The following is a 21,949-nucleotide window of genomic DNA, read 5'->3' as shown; positions in this document are numbered from 1 at the left end:
ACGTGGAGATCCGCCAGGATGGGGACCAGTTCTACATCAAAACTTCCACCACTGTCCGCACCACTGAGATCAACTTCAAAATCGGGGAGAGCTTTGAGGAGGAGACGGTGGATGGACGAAAGTGCAGGGTAGGAGGAGAGCTGGGGGGGTGTGTGGTGTGTTATCAAGTTCTTTTTAGATGGGGCAAACACATCTGCTGCCGGTGTCCCCAGACAGTGGCATTGCTGCCCTCCACCCTTCCCAGAAACTATCCTTGGGGGTTCTTGGTGGTCGCCGCTCCTCTTGTCCCTTGTCCGACATTCTCCCTCTTGCAGGGTAAAACTGAAATCTGAAGGCAACAGAGCATGGCAGGTCCCAAAGGCAGAGTTCGAGTACCTGCCTGCTGGCTCCTTGGCTGGCAGGGTTTTGTCCAGCTCTTTTTGCTTCCCTCTGCCCTGGAGACCTGAGCTGCAGTGAAAGCTCTGCCCAACCTCTGGCTCTGATGGGAACATGGGGAACAGTGGAGCAAGGGAGACCTCGAGAGTCAGGATTTAGTGCACAAACCTGACATAACTTTTGTCCTAAACTGAGTCAGCTGAGTTCACAAGCAGGACCGCAGACTGTTGTAGTTTGGGGCCGAAATCCTCTTTCATTCCCTTGCAAGTGCATGTCTCCAGTTTGCTGATCAGATAAGTCTTTAACAGTGTAAGACAGACTTTCAGCTAGTGTTATACCAGCCGTAATTACACCATCTCCTTGTGCAGAAGTGCATTAGAGGGCGTTCACTGGAGTGTTTTGGGCTTGATTCTGTGTGTGAGCCCCTGCTCCTCTACCTTTGTAACCACTTCTATGGCCGTGGAGGGGGCTTTAAGTCGGCAACATCTGACACCAGCTTCTCACCAGTGTAGATGTATGGGATCTGGAGTATTGGAGAATTGGGCTGTGATCATAGCTGTCTTTTGAAAAAAGTTATCAAAGACATGGGTTAGTTATCCTTTCCTCAGGCACTTTAATCTCACAAGAGAATTATATATAAAACACTTACAAAAGAAGTATGAATAAAGAGTATCAGAATGTAGTCCCAAATGAGAATACAGTTTTAAAAGTATCATATGATGTGAAATAATCTACTTTCCAAAATATGATCTCTGCTAATTCTTGGGTCAGCTTCTGAGACCATTTGCACCACTAAAAATTCAGAACTTACTATCTCCAGTGCAATTGCTGTGAATTTAAATTTATGAAAAAGGGAGGCAGATTCTGGGAGTCAGTGAACATTTAGAACATCCACTTGATCTCTAGGATGAGTTATCATATATTTAACAGTTTGTTCAGGAAATGTTGCTGGCTTTGTTAATTTATCTTGTTTGGCAAAAGTAGTATTTTAGTGTCTTCATGCATAATGCATATACAATAAATGTGACCCACTTTCTAGAGAAGGATTTATTGCTGCAGATGGAAAAATAATAATTACGGCTGTAAGCTATGAAAGTTGGAAAAATCTGAAAGAAATGTGTTTTGTGAAGTAGTAAATTTTTTCCATGTGTTGTGGAATTATTTATAGTCCACTCTAAGGAGTAAGTTGTACTGCTGTGTGTATGTAACCAAGATGTGGCCACAGAGCAGAAACTGACAGATAATAAAATAATACTTCAGAATGTAATTTGCAATATTTGGCAAAATTGCTGACTGGTAATAGATTTTGATACACTATGGGGTGGAGGGTTTTGTTCTGCCAACTAACTTGATCCATTGTTCATACAGACAAAGAGCGAGTCATATGAAGTTGTACTGCAAGGCATAGCTTCTATAGCTGCCATTTGAGATGGCTTGTTCGCTTAAAAACCCTATTGTTTTGAAAAAATATTTATAAAGTAAACAGCTAATTTTAAATCAAAGTAAAGTTTTTTTCCCTTGGAAAGTCTGGGAAGTGTTAACTTGAATTTATGCATACATATGCACACACACACACGTATATGTATATAATCACAGACTAATTAATGTCTCCCATGTGCTAGTTATAAAGCGATTACTTGCACATTCATTACAGGGCATCCTTCTGCACAGCTGTTCCATTGCACTGTAGAATAATAGTTAAGTGCTAGAATGAAAAGCAACAGTCGGGGCTTGCCTGTTTGTGAAAGCTAAACAAAATCCTATGGTTTTTTTTTATTTTCCAGTGGTTTCAGAGTCATTATTGAAATGCTTTGCAAAATGCCCAAGGGTATTTCAATCTCCAGACCCACAACCTTAAAAAAGTAATATTGCAAACACCAGAATTCTAACAAAGTTTCTTTAATTTAGTTGTGATTTATTCTAGTTTGTTAGTACAATAAGTGTTTAATATGCAGTTAACTTGGCACAGTGCCATATAGCATGAAAGCTTGTAAGTGACAAATACTGCATTATTTATGACCACAACATGATACGTATGATTCTTTATGCTTTTACACTAAGGGGACTCTGTAGTGATAAATAGCATGTCAGATCAAACCACATGTGGACAAAGATGCTTGGGAATGTAGACACTACATTATCACATGTTTCTAAATTATACTTTTCAGCATTCAGCATTTTATGAAAACTGGGTGGCTTTTTAATTTGGAAACAAATGCGGATTTACACTGAAAAGACATATTTACAATTACTTTGTTATTAATAGATACTTATTTCCAAAATGCCCCCTCACACCTTAATTTTCATTTCACCACTTCCCACTGATGTCTTTTTCCCTTTGCCTTTATCTATCTATGTGTTGCTCCTTTACTGCAGCAATTATTCTCACTACTGCTCATTGTTGTCTCTCTGCCTCATGCTGCTGGGGAGTATAATTAATGTTATTCCTAATGGTTTTCTTGCCTGCAGAGTTTGGCCACTTGGGAGAATGAAAACAAGATCTATTGCAAACAAACTCTTATTGAGGGAGATGGCCCCAAAACATACTGGACTCGAGAATTAGCTAATGATGAGCTGATTTTGGTAAGAACCTTGAACTCCCAATACATGCACCACATTAACAGTTTTTTGTTACCATGGAGTGTGACTTACTATTTTTCCTTACTTAAATCCATCTGGAAAACTACCATTTTCATAATCCTCTACAGTACAATTCATATATAACTTTTTTCCTTTCTTTTTAAAATGTTTTTTTAAGAACAAATAAAGATATATGCAGGTTCTCACTTGCATTTTATTGATAGAACTTTTGCCATACTTTCACTGGTAGAATAATCACAAGTGGGCCACTTCTACTCTGTAAATTCACACCACCACCAAAGAATTTGCTTAATTTATTGCAGATTTTCTCTGGTGAAAGTGAGATTAAGGCATTTGACCTCATTTCTGGAGAACCTTCTTTTTAGGCATGTGCATAATATGTTGGTCCTTATCCACAATCACACAGTGTATAGCAGGAAAGATGTGGCATGTTGTTAGCATGCTGTAATCTCACTCTGTTAAGAAGAACATATAATTCCTCCCCCATCTCTGCTACCTTCCCCAATTCCTTGATCATCTCTGAATCCAGTTCAGAATTGCCTTCATGAGTTTCTCAGAAATACACCGATTTGCACATTTGCTGTCAGCCAACATCCCCCCACTCCTGTGTGACGTTCCATATGGCAGCAGGGTTACTGTAGGCATTCTGAGCAGCACTTCTGCAACTGCCTCACCGTTTACGCCATGAACCACGCACAGTTTATTTATTTATATTGTACTTATTTCTGTTAGAGTTGAGTTCTCTTCACTGAATCTTTCCTCAGTAGTCCCTCTACATTAATGAAACAATATCCAGAACTGGATAAAGACACAGTTTCTCTGAGTTACAAGTTCAGCTTGAGTTCAGAATCTCTTTCTTGCACATGTTCTTACTAGTGAATTCCGGATAAATAGTTGATTAGACTGTTACGCCTCATCAGTTTGGGCATGGAGGACAGGCTGCTGGAGTGACGGGTAAAAACATCAAAGCAGGGAGGTTTTATTTCAAACTATCACACTAACTAAACCTTTGCACTTTAAAAAACAAACAGCCTCCCCAATGTTTCTCTAAAGTAGTTGGAGCTCTGTTTTTAAGATTGCATCTGAAACAAAAACAGGACCCAAACCTAACCAAGTATAAACAAAAAGCTTTTAAGGTGTTAATATTATTCCAGGCATCTTGGAACTGTTCACCCTCCCCTTATGAGGAGGTGTATGCTGTTAGTGAAATCACACTGGTTTCTATTGAATGAATACTCCAATTCTGGATAATTTCTTTTGACTCAACCACTGGAATTCTTTATATTATCAAAAAACTTTAGGAGGCAAAGTACTTTGATCTCTGCTTCATATCTTTATATATAATGCAGTAGACAAAATATATTCTCAACTATAATTTTTCCAGCTTTCTAACAATACATTTCTGTAGTTTATTATTTAAGCAACAAACTAGCGAGGCAGCTGTTAGACAAAGTGAACTGCTCCAAGCAAAGCAAGAAAGCCAGTCATAATATAATTGCCTCCTGCAATCAGCAACGTGAACTTACCCTGCTGGGGAAGAAGAATGAGGTTGGTTAAGAAACCAGAGCGATCCAAAGATTATAAAGTCATCTAACCTTTTTTCTTGTATAATGCAGTCTGTTCAGCTTTTCTGAATTAATTATTTTTCAAATTAGGATATAAATTAGAGAAACTTCCTTCTTATTAAAATATTTCCATTTATAGGAACTCAATCATAACTTTTGATAAGTTGTTTTACTGGTTAATTTCCTTGCATTAAAATACACACTTTATTTCTAATCTGTATATGTCTAGATTCAACTTCCAGTCATTACATATTGTGTATAAAAGAACCTAAATAATATGCCTAAAGTTTGTTATTGCAAATACTTCTCTGATCAAACCCCCTCTTGGAAGAACTTTCTCGTTGTTAAGCTAAACCATTGGAAGACCTTGAGCCCTTCAATATAAAGCAAGCTTTCCTTGAATCATTCTTTCAGTGTTTCTATAACCCCCTCCAATTTATCAATTTCCTTTCTAAACTATGAACACCAGAACTGCACATACTGTTTTGCTAGTGATCACACTAGCACCCGATGTAGCGGTGACTTCATCTCCCTACTCTTACCTGAAATTATTCTGATTTACATGCAAAGACTTTGTTAACTTTTCTTTGGGAACTCATGCTCAGATGATCATGATCCCAAGTAATTTTCCTTGTTTCTGATTCCCCAGACTGATCCCCTTCCCCTCTCCTGCAGGTTGGGACTATGTTCATTGGTTGCAATGTACGATTTTACCATGGCCGTTATGAAAACATAGTGTTTGCTTCCAAGTGATCCAGATCATTCTCTCTGTCTTTTACTATTTCATATGATATGTAGTTCCATTCTCCTACTTCTTTTCTGGAGCACAATGGCCTCTTTTGCTTTATTAAATATTAGGACATTAGTCCTCAGGACAAAGATTTTCAAGCCCCTCATGACATTTGATGGGACTGAATGTACAAATCTTTTAAATACATGGTCAACATGTTCAAAATCTTCTGACACCCTAAAGCTCAGCAATGAGGTGTTCCTAAGAGTAATGGTGGTGAGAGTGAGGTCTCTGGTCTTTTGGAGAAGTTAAGATGGCCAAAATTAATCCTTCCGGGAGGCAGCAAAGGGTTCTACTGTTTGGAGGAAGACAGAAGAGGGTAAGGGAAGCTACAGTTTCTTGTCTGTGGCCCCTAATTTTAGAACCCCAGAATATTCCCTCCAGACCATTATTTGGGCTTTAAAAGCTAAACTCCTTGAAGGTATTGGTTGAGGTGTGTTCCTCAACTATAACAGGGAACAAAGTAGGAATAGGAGCTCTTAGTGAGAAGACCTTGCCATCCCTTTTGATCTCTTGCCTCTCAACTGTGTTTGGGTTTTTCATCACTCCAGTGAAGAAAGATTCAACTTAGATTTTTTTATCTTATGCTTGGAAATTTTCCTTGCATCTGAGTCTGCAAACTCCCACTTACATCTTACTTCGTCAAAACTAAGATCACAGTGAGAAGAAGAGATCTTTCTTTGTCTTCTCCTTTCTTTCTTCTTCCGTCTTTCCAGCTTTGTTAGGTTTCTTTAGGACCTGAAATTCATTCTCATTCAGTTTTCCTGCCCATATCACTTCGGCATTTAACAATTCCCATCTTCACACTTCTCAAACCTCCCTACTTACCTAAGAAATATTTTCTGTTCCTTTACTCTTTCTGATGTGCTTTGGTAAGCTTTCCCTATTTCCATTCTGGCAGAGTGCCTTAAATAAGCAGAAGGAAACCACATTCTTGTGAACTTCTAGATGTCTGCAGTGGGGGAAGCCGTCTTTTATGAGGCAGAGCCTGTGATGTAGCAGTTTAGGAACTCTGTAAGGCTGATACTTTTTCTCACAGTCTCTGCTCCTGTTTCTCTATCCAAAGAAATCTTTCAAGAAATCTTGAGTCTCCTTCTTAGCTATTACATGCATTTGCAGAAGAAATCAAGAAAACTCATACCCCATTTGGAAAAAGTTGCAAGAAGGAATCTAAATGTGTTAGACTGAGGCATGAATCAAAAAAAGGCTTGGGGCAACAGGCAGGGGGTAAGGAATGAGTTTTACTCCACTAATACTGGCTGCATAAATGTTGGAGCTTTGCCACATAATTTTGATCTAATATGCTGCATTGCTTAGGGGGTCTATTAGATTATGACATTTTCCTAGTGGAAGGATATATTTTTCTCCCCAACACAACATGTTAAATAAAATGCATTTATTGTCACATATAATTAAAAAAAAAAGAGTGTTGAATTGTCATGACTACCACAGAGCTAAAATAGAAACCATATTACTGTATAATTATCGATCTTTCTTGCATCCTGGCAGAATAATTCCTTATGTTCTTCAAAGATACTGCTTTGGAGCAATATAATGGTCTTCCATGTCACATCATGTCCTCTGGCACACAGATGCTGGGAACAAACTAGTTAGCAAAGGTTTTCTTTACCTTCAGGTACCAGTTAAGTTTGCCTTTAGTTCTCCTTAGCTCCTTGCAGCATGGAGAATGAGATTACTTTTTATTAGTAGCATAAATAATATTTGACTCCTACAATGGCAGGTGTAGGTCTAAAGTTCTATTAGAAAAAGAGTCCCTTCAGCTCAGTAAGGGAAGAAGGATCAAGCTCTGCTTTGTAAAAAAGGTGCTGTGAATGTGTTAGAACATTGCAACTACTTTCATCAGTGCTGTTTATTCTAATCTTATCTGATGCACTTGCTGGCATTTCAGTGCTGCATTTTTAGAAGTACTGAACAATGTAGATAAAAAAATTACATGGAATATGCAAGCAAGGGAGGGTGAAAAGGATAGATCTTGACTGTATCTTTAGATAATATTGTACTGTACTTTAAGACTAATGCATACAGAGAGTCAGAATATCTGTATTTACAATTCCACATTCATAAACTGTACTTGGATTAGCACTTGAGCAATCAAGATCAGAATATAACACAGAGATAGATATTTCCTTTACTTGTCTGAAAAGTAAGATCTGGGATTAAGTCTATTCTAATATGCTTTTTCTTCCCTTTTCTTTTATACTCTATAATGTTTTTGCTGTTGCTGTGTGTTTTTGTCAGAGACATTAGTGAGCTATCAATCACTTGTGTAAGTCAGAAGAACAAAAGGTCTGCTCTTACAAAGTTAAAGGATGCTGCCTCCAAATGTTAGCTATTCAAATGAGAAACATTTATATTCAAACTTTATCTGCATTGCTGCTTTCATAGCTGCTCATGCCTCTATAGATTTTAGTTTAATCTGTAACACACAAACATTTTAAAGTGGATGATTACTGAAGAGGGGCTTTAAAAACAGCCTCAGACCACATTTTACACAGTTCACGTATCACACAGGGGTTCTCAGAATCAATTATAGCAAGGGTCAAAGATCAGAACATTAGGGGGGTTTCAAGCATGGTTTCTATTCTACATTCCCTCCCCAGAAAAATCATGCTGTAGTTGATTAAAACTGGTGAACTGTGGAGCCTAGATGAGTGAGTGAACATTTTTAAAATTACATTGCTGGCTTCTGAAACTAAACATAGTAGGTGAGAAAGGTCAATGCAGATTTGGAAAGATATTTGCAGCCGAATGCTGAGATTTGTGATGTGCTTAAGCCTTGTATTGAACGTTAAACTACCTAAGTGTTTAACTTTTCTGTAGTTTTTGGAGAGTGATCTTAAATAAAATCAGTTATCAAAAGGAGGGCCTACTCATACTGAGGTCAGTGGGGGGTTTTGCTGCTAATCTCATTAAAACAGCCTTGATAAAAGTTCAGAAACCTGTAATAATGCATACATATGTGTTGCATGGACCTAATGCTTTAATTTACTATTTGCCACGAGCAGATTTACAAGGGGGCTTAGGGACCTGCAGCCACTGCTCACTAGTACAGCCTGGTCTGGGTCACATCCCAAACATATAGGCAGAGAAAGAAGCCAAAGCCATTTGCATCTTGGATGCATCTGATCCTGTATATAGCGTCTTATAATATCAGTTGTAGCTTAGATGTTTGCTGTGTACTGGCTTTCAAGACTACTACTTGGAGAAACCATTGTCTCATGTTCTGACCTCTGTCATTTGTTTGCTGCATGACTCTGAGGAATCTGTATAATATAGCAGTTCTCAAACACAAATACCAACATTTAGGTACCTTGATAAATGACCTGATTTTGCATGGTCCTGTCAATTGATAATCCTCCAGAAAGTGAGGCTGTATCTTGGGTGATTTGCTATTAATATCCCAGTTTGAAAGTGGGGGCTGCACCTTCTGTGACTACGGCCCCATAATGATCAACCTCTTTCATAAAACATTATGGGAGTCAGGAGGAGAAATGAAATATGCAATATGCCTTTATTATGAAGATTTATATCTTTATTCTGGATAACATGGAAGTTTGCATGTGGACAAAGCCTCTTCTGAGGATTCATATAAGTAATATCTTAGCTACGATTATGACAAGCTAAGTGAAGAAAACAATTCCGTAATTTGCAGTCGTTTTACATTTAAAATCCTATTTTAGATCTAGACAGCAGCCTTGCTTTGTAGCATTTTGTAAGATAAGTGGGACCTTTGCAAGCTGATGAGAAGATGGTGTTTGAAAATCCTGCATCTTCTCCTTAGATTTGACAAACACTACCGCAGTTTGGTAGTGTTGCACTTTTTTTAGTTGTGCTGGTGAAACTTCACCACCAAATAGCCAGGATTGCTCGCTCTCTTTCTTTTTATTAGGACGTTCTACTCCTTTGGGTCATGGAAATCTTTAAAGATTTCTGCTTGTTCTGACAGGAACTATCACTTTTTCCAATCTAGAATTACAACCATAGACACTAAACTGTTTCATCCTACCCCTGAATACAAGGATTTAAGTGTGAAGGACAGAGGAGTAAGCCTTTTGATTTGGACCTTCCCCTAAGCTTGGGCCCAGCTGTACATTAGACGTTTCCTGAGTAACCATAAGAAAAGGAATGCAGCAAGTTTGAACACATTCCTCTTTGCTTTGTGTAGCAACATTTAGTGGAGTTTTATCAACAATGCTAGTAAGTTACAATAAGATAGGGAAACACCTTTTACATAAGTCCACATTTAAACCATGTACATAACCATGAAAATCAAAGCTATTTATTTATGTGTTTCATTATGGAATTAGGTTGCTAATCATCTGAATGGGTATAAGGTATAAAATCAAAGTGCTAAAAAATGCAGCTTATTCCTGAAACAGGTCAGAGGCCACATAACCTAAGCTGGGTCTTCAAGGAAGGGATGCCTGGCTGTTTGAGAAGTGCCCAGTGGCTACATGGTACTCCAGAGTAATTGTAGTTGGGCTTTGCATGAATTTTCTCTCTTTGCGATTTAGATTTAAAGATATGATTGTGTTAAATTACAGTGGTTTTCCAGACTGTAAGACTGGTGTGTTGCAGAGAATGACAATCCTTGTGTATAGTAACTGACTAAGACTAGTATGTGTTTGGGTTCCCCAGGTACTTCCATGTTTTCTGCATAATTTTTATCCTGACAGAGCAATGTAGTGCTTTGCCTGTATTTGGGTTCCCCAGGTACTTCCATGTTTTCTGCATAATTTTATCCTGACAGAGCAATGCAGTGCTTTGCCTGAGATTTTCAAGAGTCCAGAACTCCAGCTGGAGCTGGATGTTGGAAGTACAAAACAAACAGCCATTGCGCTTTGTCACAAGCGTGTCAAGTTGTGACTCTGTGAGTGCACAACAATGAGTCTGTGTGTACGTTCAGTGGACTTGCTGCCTCTGCAATGCATTCTGGATGCACCCATACTACTGAGCTTTCCCAAAAAGTTACTGTTTTCACACTCCCTCCTGTGGGTCTTGCAAGGAAGCTGCCAGTCAGACTACACTGATGTCTTAGGAGCAAGCTGTGCCCAGGAGTGCAGTCTCAGAACTGGACACTAGAATTTCAAACCCTCAGGCCTACAGTGGCACCCTAGGACAGACTTGCAGTATGGATCACATCTATTTCAATCTCCTCTTCCCTGCAGTGTTCCCTCTCAGTACAACTGCTGACCTGTTGTGAGAATAACTGCTGTTGCACAGGTTTAGGGAAAGGAGTTTGTCCCTTAATTTCCCTGAAAGAATAGACATAAATTTACTAGGGAGGTTACAAGAGTTTTGGCAAACTGCTGCTGCAGCCTTTCTCATTAGAACTGGCTGATGTGGCACCCACTCACATCACAAGATGTGGCTGCATAACTGTGCAGCTCCAACTGTCAGACTGGGGCCGTGCCAGCTCTTGAAGAACACTACACAAAGACTGTTTTACTATTATGATTTGTGTTGAAATAGCACTGGGGGACCCAAACTTCACTGTGCTTAGCAGTGCCTGAATGTACCATAGAAAGACAATCGCTGTCACAGTGACTTTCCAGTCTCCACAGACAACCTCAAGCCCTGGATGGTCTTGACTCCGACTTGCTTCTTTTAAATAATTTCGCCTTTGTGTATAATTTTGGAAATGTTGAAGGAAGCCATAGTAAGGGTATTTGCAGCTGGTGCTGTGGATAGTAGAAAACTATCAGCATCCTTTAACGTTCATTTTCAGACATTTTCATGTGTAAGCAAAAAATGTACATAAAGATTGATATGATAACCTCTTTATATGCATAAAAACAAAGCCTATATCTCCAAAATACCAACACTTTTCTCCTCAGTAAAGTGAACAAAATATAAGCCAGAGTCAGTTTTAAAGCCAAGTCCTTTCAAAGAGGTGTTGGCCAAAACAGGCGTAGAAAGCATTAAAACAAATAAAGTCCAGCTGAATTTTCATAACACACTGGGGTAGGTCTTAACTATATTTTTCAGTGAGACCTTGGCAGTTATTACAGCCAAACATCCCACCCCACAGCTTGTTAGCAGTGAGCTCAAAACTAACTGTCGGTGTAGCTGAACATGAATTTTTTTGCAGTCAGTATTTCCTTACTCTTGCACCCATTATTTCCTTCATGTTTAATTGCTTGCTTAGATTTTTGCCTGCCAGACCTGAAATTACATACAAACACTTTGGGGTTTAGGTGGCTTTCTCAGACAGCTGCCACAATCACTGTCCTGCCTAAATGTCCTGATAATCTGTACTGCAATATTGCTGTGGTAGAATTGCCTTTTAAGTGCAGAACTACAGAGTGATTTAAAAAATGCAGGCTTTCAGATGCGTATCTGAAATTCTGTTTTAGTCAATGGTATAACATCATATAACACCAACTCTAAGTATCTGGTAAAGGAAAATCAAGGTACACTGAGGCACTAAATCTGGTACAAGAAATGGATGATAATGGGACATAGTCTGTAGTAAGTCCGTGGCTTTCAGATGTGTAGTGATTAAACGTTTGTGAGATGTTTAGTCATGTGAAATGAGTTTGACCTCCACTACATTTTTCTCCATTATGTGCCCTCATTTCAGACCCTTATCATAGTTAACAAATTCACGGGTTAAGGTCACAATATCCTGAAAGAAGATTGTGATTGACACTCCCCACATTACAGCTTGGGAGAGAGGGTTTTGGTATCCTAGCATGGTATGTCAACATCTTGCAGCAGCATTATGTTTACAGGTTATAGGTATGCGTTCTCCTCGTCTTCAGCATTGCTCCCCTGACTTCATTTGAACTACTCTGATTTATACCTGCAAATATCAAAGAATACCTTTTGAACATGCCGTCTGAATTCCATCCTCAGCATTTCCAGTTCAAAGTGCTGCAACTGTTTCTAAATATAACAACAGTACATTCCACATTTCTTTTCTCATGTTTATTTATAAATGCATGCCAAGAAACTATAGAAAAAGGGAATTTCTGCATCATTTATCATTCTGACAAAATTCATCATGCCTTGGAAAAAAGGTCACTTACATTGCATTCCTCTTCCAAAATGACTCCTTTCTTTACTCTCATCTGTCAAAAGACATAGGAAAATGTATTTCTGCTGTAGAACTAGCTACTATAGTAAAAATAACATTAAAAATGGTGTTAAATGTTTGCTGGTTCCATCTCTTCTGATTGATTTCTATTTCTTTTCCAGACCTTTGGTGCTGATGATGTTGTGTGCACAAGAATTTATGTAAGAGAGTAAAAACATCAATTTACTTGTCATCTGAGATGAAGTGGAGAACTGTGAAAATCCCCAGTATAATGAGTATCTGTGTGTGCTGTTACTAATGCGGTGTTGTATGTGACCGTGTGTGTTATATCTGAACCCATACCCTCTGTTAAGTGTATTTTGCTTTCATTTTTCATCGCAGACATTTCCCACTTTTATGCCATCATTTTCTGTGTCTGCTTTGTATTTTGTAGTTGTCACTTGCTATGGTTTCATCAATTATTAAACTTACTGGGCATAACTCACAGCCGTTTTGGGGTGTTTTTAATAGAAAAACCAGCAGTGCTTTAGTTAGGACTGAAGCACTTTCTACCCTCTGTTGAAGTCAGTATGGAGTTTCACTGCTGTTGGCTAGCACTATGCTGTCAGGGAACACCTCCTAGGGCAATACAAAGTGTAGGAGAGAAGTGAATTGTGAGGCCTTTCGTGGAGCTCCAGGCTGCTCTCTCAAACCCAGAGCTCTGCTTCTCTCCTTCTTTCTGTCCTGTCTCCTTGGGGGAGTTGTTGAGGAACAATTCCTGTATCCTAGGATTGCTGGGACTGTGATTCAGCAGAACCACACAAGACAAGGAGAGATCTTTACCCTCTTTCCTGCTGCGTCTCTGAAGAATGCCCAAACTTTCTCTGTTGAGACACTCATTATCCAAGTACAAAACCCAGCTGTATCTACAGGACAAATAACATTGTGATCATGATTAATACTTATTGTCATCACACCCAAGCACCTCAGGCCTGCTCAGAGAGCCAGCAGAATCTGACAGACTTTACTTGTTTGGGCCATAAAAAGATAAAGCTGAGGAAAGCTGCTTTTCTCCTACCTTCTCACCTGTGACAGAGAGAACTTCCAATGGCTTCACTCCCCCGCAGTGTTACAGCTCTCGCTTTTGGTGACTCAATATTTCATTCTTTGAACAACTAAGTATGGCCCTTGAACCAGGGCCATAGTTCAAGAATGAAAGAAACACCAAATTTAATGTATTTATTCTGGCTCAGAGTTCTGACCACAGCACTATGAAGTATTACATTCAAGCTGAACAGACATTCCTCTAATGAACCAGAAACTCTTCTGTTCTTCAGCCTTGGAAATATCTAGAGATTGAGACTAGGAGCACTACTTATTTCAGTGCAGTATCCAAGCTTATCTGACAATCTTTCAGCTTTGCAAGAATAATTCATCTGCTTCATGTCACCCAATCATGGAAGATTTTTAAGAGGTTCAGTGTTAGCAGAGTATACGCCCTGTTCACTGGACTGTGCTCAATACTCAGAAGGGGAAAATAGGTCCAAATCTTGGTTATCTTGGGACATCCATGGGAAACAAATTAGTTGTCTCTTCATCACTAGCATAGCTATGCAGAGGAATCCCCTTTGATAGGACTGTCAAACTGCTATGGAGAAATCAGCCACCTGTTCTATACATTGCAGTGTGGGCTACAGCAGCACATAAGGAGAGAAACATACGATGTTTCCTGTCTCCTCTGCTCTGACAGGTCACACTATTTCTCTGCTATCAGCACTCACGATACAATATTGCCGTTGAAAAGGGGGATCTTTTCCTTCCACACTCTAACTTTAAGCCAAACCCTGTTTGCAAGACCTTGGTTCAGTTGGTACCAATTAAATACACTGCATGTTAGCTCGCATTGAAGCATGGGCTGAAATTAGTTCGTTGTGGTTTGGATGCAGCTGAAGCTACCCCCTGGTAAGAATGAAACCATGAGGGGGAATGACAGTGATCTATCTTTATTTTCTATCTTCCTTTAAGATTCAAATTAAAATAGTTGGGTGGTTTTTTCCAAACAAATTCCATTTCAGGAGTATCTGGACCTGCATGTGCAATCAGCTGTGCCAAAGCGACTCCATAAAAAGTGCCAGGCTGAGCTAGCTCAAAGCATCTCAGTGATGCAGACAAAACTGTGTCTTGCCACATCAAGGCTGAGAAGTAAATAGCACTGTGTTGCAGGACATGCTGGCACATGCCATATCCCTACAGCAACAGGAGCCCACCAACACTGTAGAGTGCTTTGCCTCCACCTCCCAGAAGGTGGGTGGTGGATGTGGGGGCTGGTACAAGCTGATGAGGCAAATAGTAGAGCCAAAGCCAGTAGGTAGCAGGGCTGTTTTGCCATTCCAGAAAAATGTTACTCTTAGCAATGACCTTTTCTGCCTGTGTCTAAAGCAGCCCTGATGCACGGTTTGTGAGGGTTCAGCAAGATACTGGTATTGTACTGGTACACATTGTCTAGAGCAAGTGAGTGCATTTAATGGAAGCAGCGATTTCTGTTTCATTTCTAGGAAGGCTCATGCTAAAGTGTTGTGCTGCTCAAGCAAATATCCTTCAGAAAGTTTTCCCATCAACTGGAAAATACCAAGTCAGGTTTCCATCCAGTTGGCAACTAGTATCCAAGTAGTAAAGCATGAGCTGTGTAACTGGGTTGTAGAGGTTATGATTAAAAACAGGCTCTTGAGATATGAGCTACCCTGCATAACTGGGAACTTTCTTCTTCCAGGATTGAAACTGTTCCCCTAAGCTTCATTTGCAGTCTGGCATGACAGAGGTTCCTTTCTTCAGTAATTTCAGTGTGGAAGCTTCACTATTTGATTGACTTTCATGGAGTTACATTAGAGTTACTGGTGCATGGGTAAATTCATATGAACAGAGACTAGAATTGGTCCAGGGTGTTAGTTTTATGGCTCATTGTTGAAACAGCGCAAAGGCCAAATTCCATCTTGTGAGTCCTCCTGGATTTAAAAGCTCTTCAGATCTAGGCACACAAGGATTTGGAATGATTTTACTGGCCAAAAGCCTTGCAGTTGTCTCCTGCCTTTCTTTTCTTTGCTGAGATTAAGCTCTTTTGGGAACATGGAAGTTGAACAATGCCAGAGTGACCAACAGAGACAGTTTTATCCACTTTTTGGGTAAAAAATCATGAATTCACCCCTCCCTAGATGAGGTGATGGAAGCAGAGTTGAGTTACTGTAGCTGGCATCCACAAAAATTTAGTCTCACAATGTCTGAGTGTTAAATATTTTCTTAGCAGAATAGGATCCTGAAAGCTTCAGGTGGCCACCTTCTGCACATAGGAGGGAGGGACTTTTATAGGCAAAGGTGCCAGGACAATGGAGCACCTAAGGGTTACATAAATGGTTTGTTGATTGCTTGATAGCATGTGGATATCTGAAAAGGGCCCCAGGGATTTTATGGATATTGCCTTCCAGATTCAAATCAAAGAGACTCTCTCTGCATCACTAGGGCTTTTCATGAGGCCTGTGGTGGAACAAGCAGTGAAGCCAGGGACAGAGCCTGGCTTACAGTTTTGTGTATCAGTGAGCAAGCAGAAACTTCCTTCCCCTCATGCTGCTGTGTTCTAATTAGCACTTTGTCACTTGACCTGGAAGCACTCAGTGGTTACAAGCATAGAATGGTGACAAACGTAGCTCACGTCTGTCTGGATGGCAGCTGATTGACCACTGTGTGCATAACCACCCACTGCATGTCTGCTGTCTTGCAAGTCTCTGTGCTCAAGAAGCTAGACTTCTGAGGTCTGCCAGTGCTCAATGGTGATGGCCAAATGGCTTTCAGGCTTTGTTGCTAAGAACTTTCTGACCATATAAGTGAATGCATTAGAGAACTCTTCCCTGTGAGTTTATTACATACTACTATTTATGTTTGAGAGTATTTCTCCACACGAGGCCAGCAGTATACAGATGGCTAAGAAGGTGAGAAGTCTTCCTCCCAGAAACCTAAAGGCTTTGTCTTGCAGTTACCTAAACAGTCCTGCTGGTTGAATGGACACATTACAAGTGAGTATTCAGTTGCCTAAACATAGGTGTCTACAGCTATTTTAGATGTCCTATGTATCCAAGAGATCTGCACAAAGCTGGCATATAACCCAGGCTCTGCATGACATCTGTGCCTTTTTTTGGAGAGGCAGCAGCAGACCAGGGACAAAACCTGGGGGCATCACAACATAGATAGCTGTGATTAGGCAACTGACTCCCAACCTATGTGCCTGCAGGCTTGGGACCATGCTGTGCACTGCATTGACCACACTGGTAACTAACTGCTACAGCAAGACAAAGAAAGGGTTATACAGATATCTGCAGCAACTTGGCACATGTGTAACATTTCACAAAAACAAAACTTCCCCACATGAGTGGAACACTGGGATACAGCAGCCATGTTCTCTGCCCTAGGGCAATTCGAGTTCATTTTAGGATTTTCCTTTGATTTTCCATACTTTGTTCTTAAGCTGCTTTCATAAAACATTTATTGTTTTTCTTTTCTCCAGGAAAAATAAACATCCTAACCAGTAAACAGATCAGGCAGTGAAGTTGGATTCAAAATAATCCACTGTGGGAAACCTAAAATATGAAAAAAAAAAAAATCTCAGCCAGAAATGTGATACTGCATTGAATTGTTCAGTTCACACGTATCTGTACCACCAGCTACTATTGTGTGAGAACAGAGCTGTCCCACTGCATGCTGTATGCCCTGGAGAGCTAGTGCTGCTTTAGCTCAAGTGATCAGTTTTTGCACTCTGAGTGCAAAGAGATTTTTTTGCTGACAGGAAGCTCCAAATCCCACATGGCTGCAGAATCCAGAGTCTTTGAATCCTGTTAAAATACGTGCTGTCTGAATACTGCCATGTCAGAGGTGGAACAACCTAAGGTGTTCTCTTTGATATTACAGATGGCTGGCTGGCTGGCTAAGGAGGGTGGTGAAAAAAATGCTGTTATTAATAATGGAGGAATAGGTGGGAATAGATGTCATAGTGCTTTCTGCTAATTTCTTCGTTTTCAACATTTCCCACATTGCGTCCCAGAACATGAGGCCAGTTTCAATCAGAAGCAAAAAAACCTCGAGATTCTTGAAATTTTAGTTCACTCTTACTTGACTCTTGCTGTGCTCTGCTAAATCAGAGCAAAGTTCTGAACCCGAGGATTTTGTCTTGTATCTCTCATTCTGTTTCCATCTGAGGGCCTGCCAGTGATGCTCCACTGACATGATCTGTGGCAGGCACTCAGGTTTTTTGCCATGTTCTCAAAACAAAGAGGAATCTGGCAGCTAATCTGTTTTACAAGCTTGTTAGAATTTGCTGTAGGGTCACACACTGCAACTTGAGAGGAAGGTTGTGAGGCTTGAAATGGTTTCTGCAGCAGGCAATACCACACTCTTCTACTAGATACTGCTATCTATCTCCTGCACAAACCAGCTGCTCACTGGGAGAGGCAGTTCAGTTGCTCAAGCAGAAAGGAGGTGACAGTCTAGGTGACTGACTGAACTACAGATTTCTTAAAAGCCCTGTAGATACGTATCTCAACGTTAATCTTCACAAGATGTTCATGTGGAGCTGGTGAACTGATTTCATCATAGGTCTGATGAGTTCACGGAAAGTTTTCAAAGGGCTGAAGCTTTTGTGTCTATGTAGCTGCCACTGCTGGGAGATAAAGGTGCAACTGGAAATCAAGTGATCTTACAGAAACTCCAGATAGGAATAGCTATAGTGGGTCAGTGCAAAGATCCTTTCTCCTCCAGTATCCGGTGCCTAAGACTCTTCCCTGAGACCCCTTTGAGCCTGGATATCCCTTTAGCAGGCTGAAAGACATACAGCTAGTCTGCCTCCAAACCATGCCTCTATGTGCTTGTGTCCTATTCACTCCATTTCCTCACCTTTTACTCAAAAAAAAGGCAGCACTTTTTTACCCCTGAGAGTAAAAAAAAGAGACTTGACAGTCTCTTTCAGAGAGACCTATCACCTTTTTAAATGCACTGAGAATTTTTGGCATCTCAGGTTGGGCTGAGAAAGACAGCATCACTGCAATATACAGCAGCTTTGATGACCAAGGACTTAGGGATTCTACCCACAGTGAGTAAATTATAAAAAGTTTGCTATCGTTTTGTGTTTAGCTTCTATTCTGCCCTGTGACACCAACCCAGAAAATACACCCACAAGATGAGGGTTTATCTTAGCATCTCTGGAGTAATATGAGTGATTTAAAACAATCTTGATGGAAAGCAGTGTTATCAATGTTACTCAGACCTTTTGAGCACTAATTTATTGTCTATGTCAATGCTGAGATTCTGATGCTATTAAGAGGTTGCTGATTGCTGAAGCTATTTCTTTCCATTTCTCTTGCTGCAGTTGGGAGATTTTTAAAATGTTCCATATGTGGAAGTTTATGTAAAATTGACACTGTGCCATAATGATGCATAGTGAGTCTGGAACATCTAAATAATTATATTAATTTGCATATGTTCCTCCACAGGGTGTGCCAGGACATCAGCAATGACTACAGTGAGAAGTCTGTGTCTGAAGTAAGCACCTAATAACTCTTTTTGCAGGATTTTTTAACACTGAGCTTATGCAGTCTGTGGCAAGGCTAGAGATTGAGAACATATTGCAGTTATTACAGAGCCTGAAGTCCAAGTTCTTTTTAAGACACGTCACCAGCAGTGTGTTTTAATCAAAAGTATTTTAGTGAAGTAAATTGGAATCATCTGGACCTGACTGGCATCATGTTCTCTCATGCGTAATTTATTTCCTAATTCCTTTAATGAACTTTATATCAATACTTTGCGATGAACATGAAGAACAAATAGAAGGATCTGTAATGCTTTCCATTAGCACAGGTTATACAGAAACGTTGCAGTTGTTGGTTTTGTTGCAGCAACAGAGAGAATCTTCAAAACAGGTCATAGGGCAGCTATGGGAATGGTCAGAATGCTGTGAAAGCACTGTTTTCAGGGACAGAGCTTTCTTCCTTGCTATTGTTTAAGTAACAGGAGAATGAATTAATTCACTGATTTATCGCCGACATTTCATCCTGCTGGAAAAATATCTAAGAAGATACTCCAGGACTTGGGGTGGGAGACATCTTGCAGTGTTTCTCCTAACCCCATAGCTAGGGTCCCAAGCGGGATGGACACAAAATTACATTTTCAAGAAAGGGAAGAAGGAGGCAAGAAAGGTGTAGTGTGTGTTTGTGTGTGTGTGAAACAGCCATCATGTCAGAGTACCTAGTTTTCACACAGCTCTGGTAGTCACAGCTAAAGATGAACATAGTACTCTCTTGCCTTTCTTTCAGTTTATTAGAAAGGGACCGATTTTGTTCAAAAGTTATTCGCTGCTACCTGACTGAAAGACAGACAGATGGCATGACTACACAGACCTCACTCCAGTCTTGGGAAACCAGGCTAAAATACAATGAGAGATGTACAGCTGACACAGTTTTAGTGACAGAAGGGAATACTATATACTCCTGCAGGTAGAGTGAACAGTGCTAGGAAATGTACCATTCTATTATTTTCCCAAAGCTTTTGATTTTACCATGTGGATTGACACTGTGGCACACAAGATTTTCCATAAAAAACTCAAACAGCTCTTTCCCCTCTCACCACAGATAGTATTCTGTGTGTTATGAGTATGTCAGTGGGGAACACTCTGCATTGTAGATAAAAGTTAAAAAAATCTCAAGTACAATACTTGGACCCATAGAAGGATCTCAGAATAAAGCCCTGAATCTGTCCAAGGTAGCGGGGAGGAGAGAGAGGGAATTTACAACTTTTTCTACCTTTTTTTTTCTTCTTGATTTTGGCTGAGAAACAGAATTTAAGGCAGAGTTTGAATATTCTTCCATAATTAAAAGCCTGGGAAGAGCTTCTTTGTATGCTTTTTAAACTTACATGCATTTGAACAAAGTGTTGTATAGTTCCCTAAACTGTTTGACATTTGCTCTTATTAGGGAAAATTGTGGTTACATCTACTTTTGACCCTGATATCTTGTGAAAGAGTAAGTCTCTCTCTACTAAGTTTAAACAATCACATGTGCTAAATGTTTGTAATAAGTGCAGTGGCCTGTTAAATTAAGCTTGAACTTATTCAGGATATGTTAATTTTATGAATACTTTTGAATAAGTAATTATCATTTTGCCTGAAGCCTGTCATTTGGATGCTGCAATAATTAGGGTGCCCATTAGCCAGATTTTATCATCTAATAACATAAAGCGAATACAGAAGGAAATTGCTGGGAGAGGAGACAAGTTAGTATCTTGAAGAAGATGATAATTGGGATAAGAATTTAAAAGACATGTCTCTATAAGCAAGACAGGAATTAAGTAAGTTTTTGGAGCTGATTCAACAGTGACACGGTTACAGAGTTCCTCTCACAGACAGCAGCTGTCACAGCTGGGTGACTGGAGGCAGAAGCAGGCGATGGCCCATGGGGATGGCTGGGGGCGGCCACTCTTTGTGTTGAGTAGAGCATAAGAATCTGATGGCAGGCCACTAATGTGCATCTGGTAAAGAGAACAGTTCACATAAGCTGGTCATAAACAGATGAGATCAGTCTCAAGGAAATTATGAGAACCTACAAACATCCTGGTGTTCACTGGCTGGGAATGGCATGAATCTCCCTCTCAGTTACCTGGTCCTGGGAGGTGTACAATCATTCTGTTATACTGCAATCTGGGCAGCAATTTTTAGCTCATTCCTACAAAACTGCATTATTGCCTTGCAAGGATTTTACTATCATAGTTACCCACATATATGTAAAGGTGCTTTTTAAAATAAACTCTTCTCTCTGTAGTTTGGGCTTATGTTCCCAGTAGAGTCCACAGAGTCTCTGCACAGAGTTTAGTATTGCTGCACAGAAGACAGAAGAAACTAGGGAGATGGAAGGAACTAGCTGGCTTTGGAGGGTTATCCATGGAAATAAAATGTGAGAAGACCTATGCCTCACGCAAATGTGAGATATCATGGAGCAACAGGGTAGGGAATGCTATACACAGAGCCAGTGCCAATCAGCAGACCAAAACAACTTGCCTTTGTTCGAGGAAGCAGCTCTTGCTCCTCCTCTGCCCCTGCTTGGCCAGAGTCGGGATGTGCCTTTCTGGGTGAGTCTAGGAATAAGGCACAGGAACGCAGGAGATGACAGCAAGGTGGATGGTCAGGGATTGCGGCCATGATTTACCAAAATGGAAGATGTTTGTGTGGGACACACTTTTACCCCTTGAAAATAGATGCAAGAGTGTCCTTATATTTAAGGATGTCTTACATAGCTCTTTCACTCCACCTACTTAAGGCCTCAGTCCTGCAATCAGTATGTTGAATGCTGCTCACCTGAAAGCAATATGGTTATTTGCTCAAAGGCTGCTTAGCATGTGTTGTCCGTGCACACACACACTTCTGCACTGGGAGATCTTGGTGCAAGGCTGTTGAGGGAAACTACTGGTGTGGGCATAAGGAATTTCTTTTAAGGTTCATCTGTAAAGTGCCAGCTGCATTTCTGACTATAAAAATAGCAACAGTGCCCTTTG

The 21,949-nt window shown here is 40.2% G+C and overlaps 1 protein-coding gene across 1 annotated transcript; it reads left to right on the top strand.

Moving 5' to 3' along the window:
• Positions 1 to 5: 5 nt before the first annotated feature.
• CRABP1 (cellular retinoic acid binding protein 1) lies at positions 6 to 12,875 on the top strand (the record flags this gene model as incomplete). Its single annotated transcript, XM_009581307.1, has 3 exons — positions 6 to 128; positions 2,845 to 2,958; positions 12,553 to 12,875. Coding segments are annotated over 3 exons (288 nt in total), but the record flags the coding sequence as incomplete, so codon positions are not given.
• Between the last annotated feature and the right edge of the window lie 9,074 nt (positions 12,876 to 21,949).

This window comes from Fulmarus glacialis, unplaced genomic scaffold (genome assembly GCF_000690835.1).
Source record: "Fulmarus glacialis isolate BGI_N327 unplaced genomic scaffold, ASM69083v1 scaffold37337, whole genome shotgun sequence".
NCBI classification, from domain to species: Eukaryota; Metazoa; Chordata; class Aves; order Procellariiformes; family Procellariidae; genus Fulmarus; species Fulmarus glacialis.
This window is presented reverse-complemented; position numbering and strand designations above follow the sequence as displayed.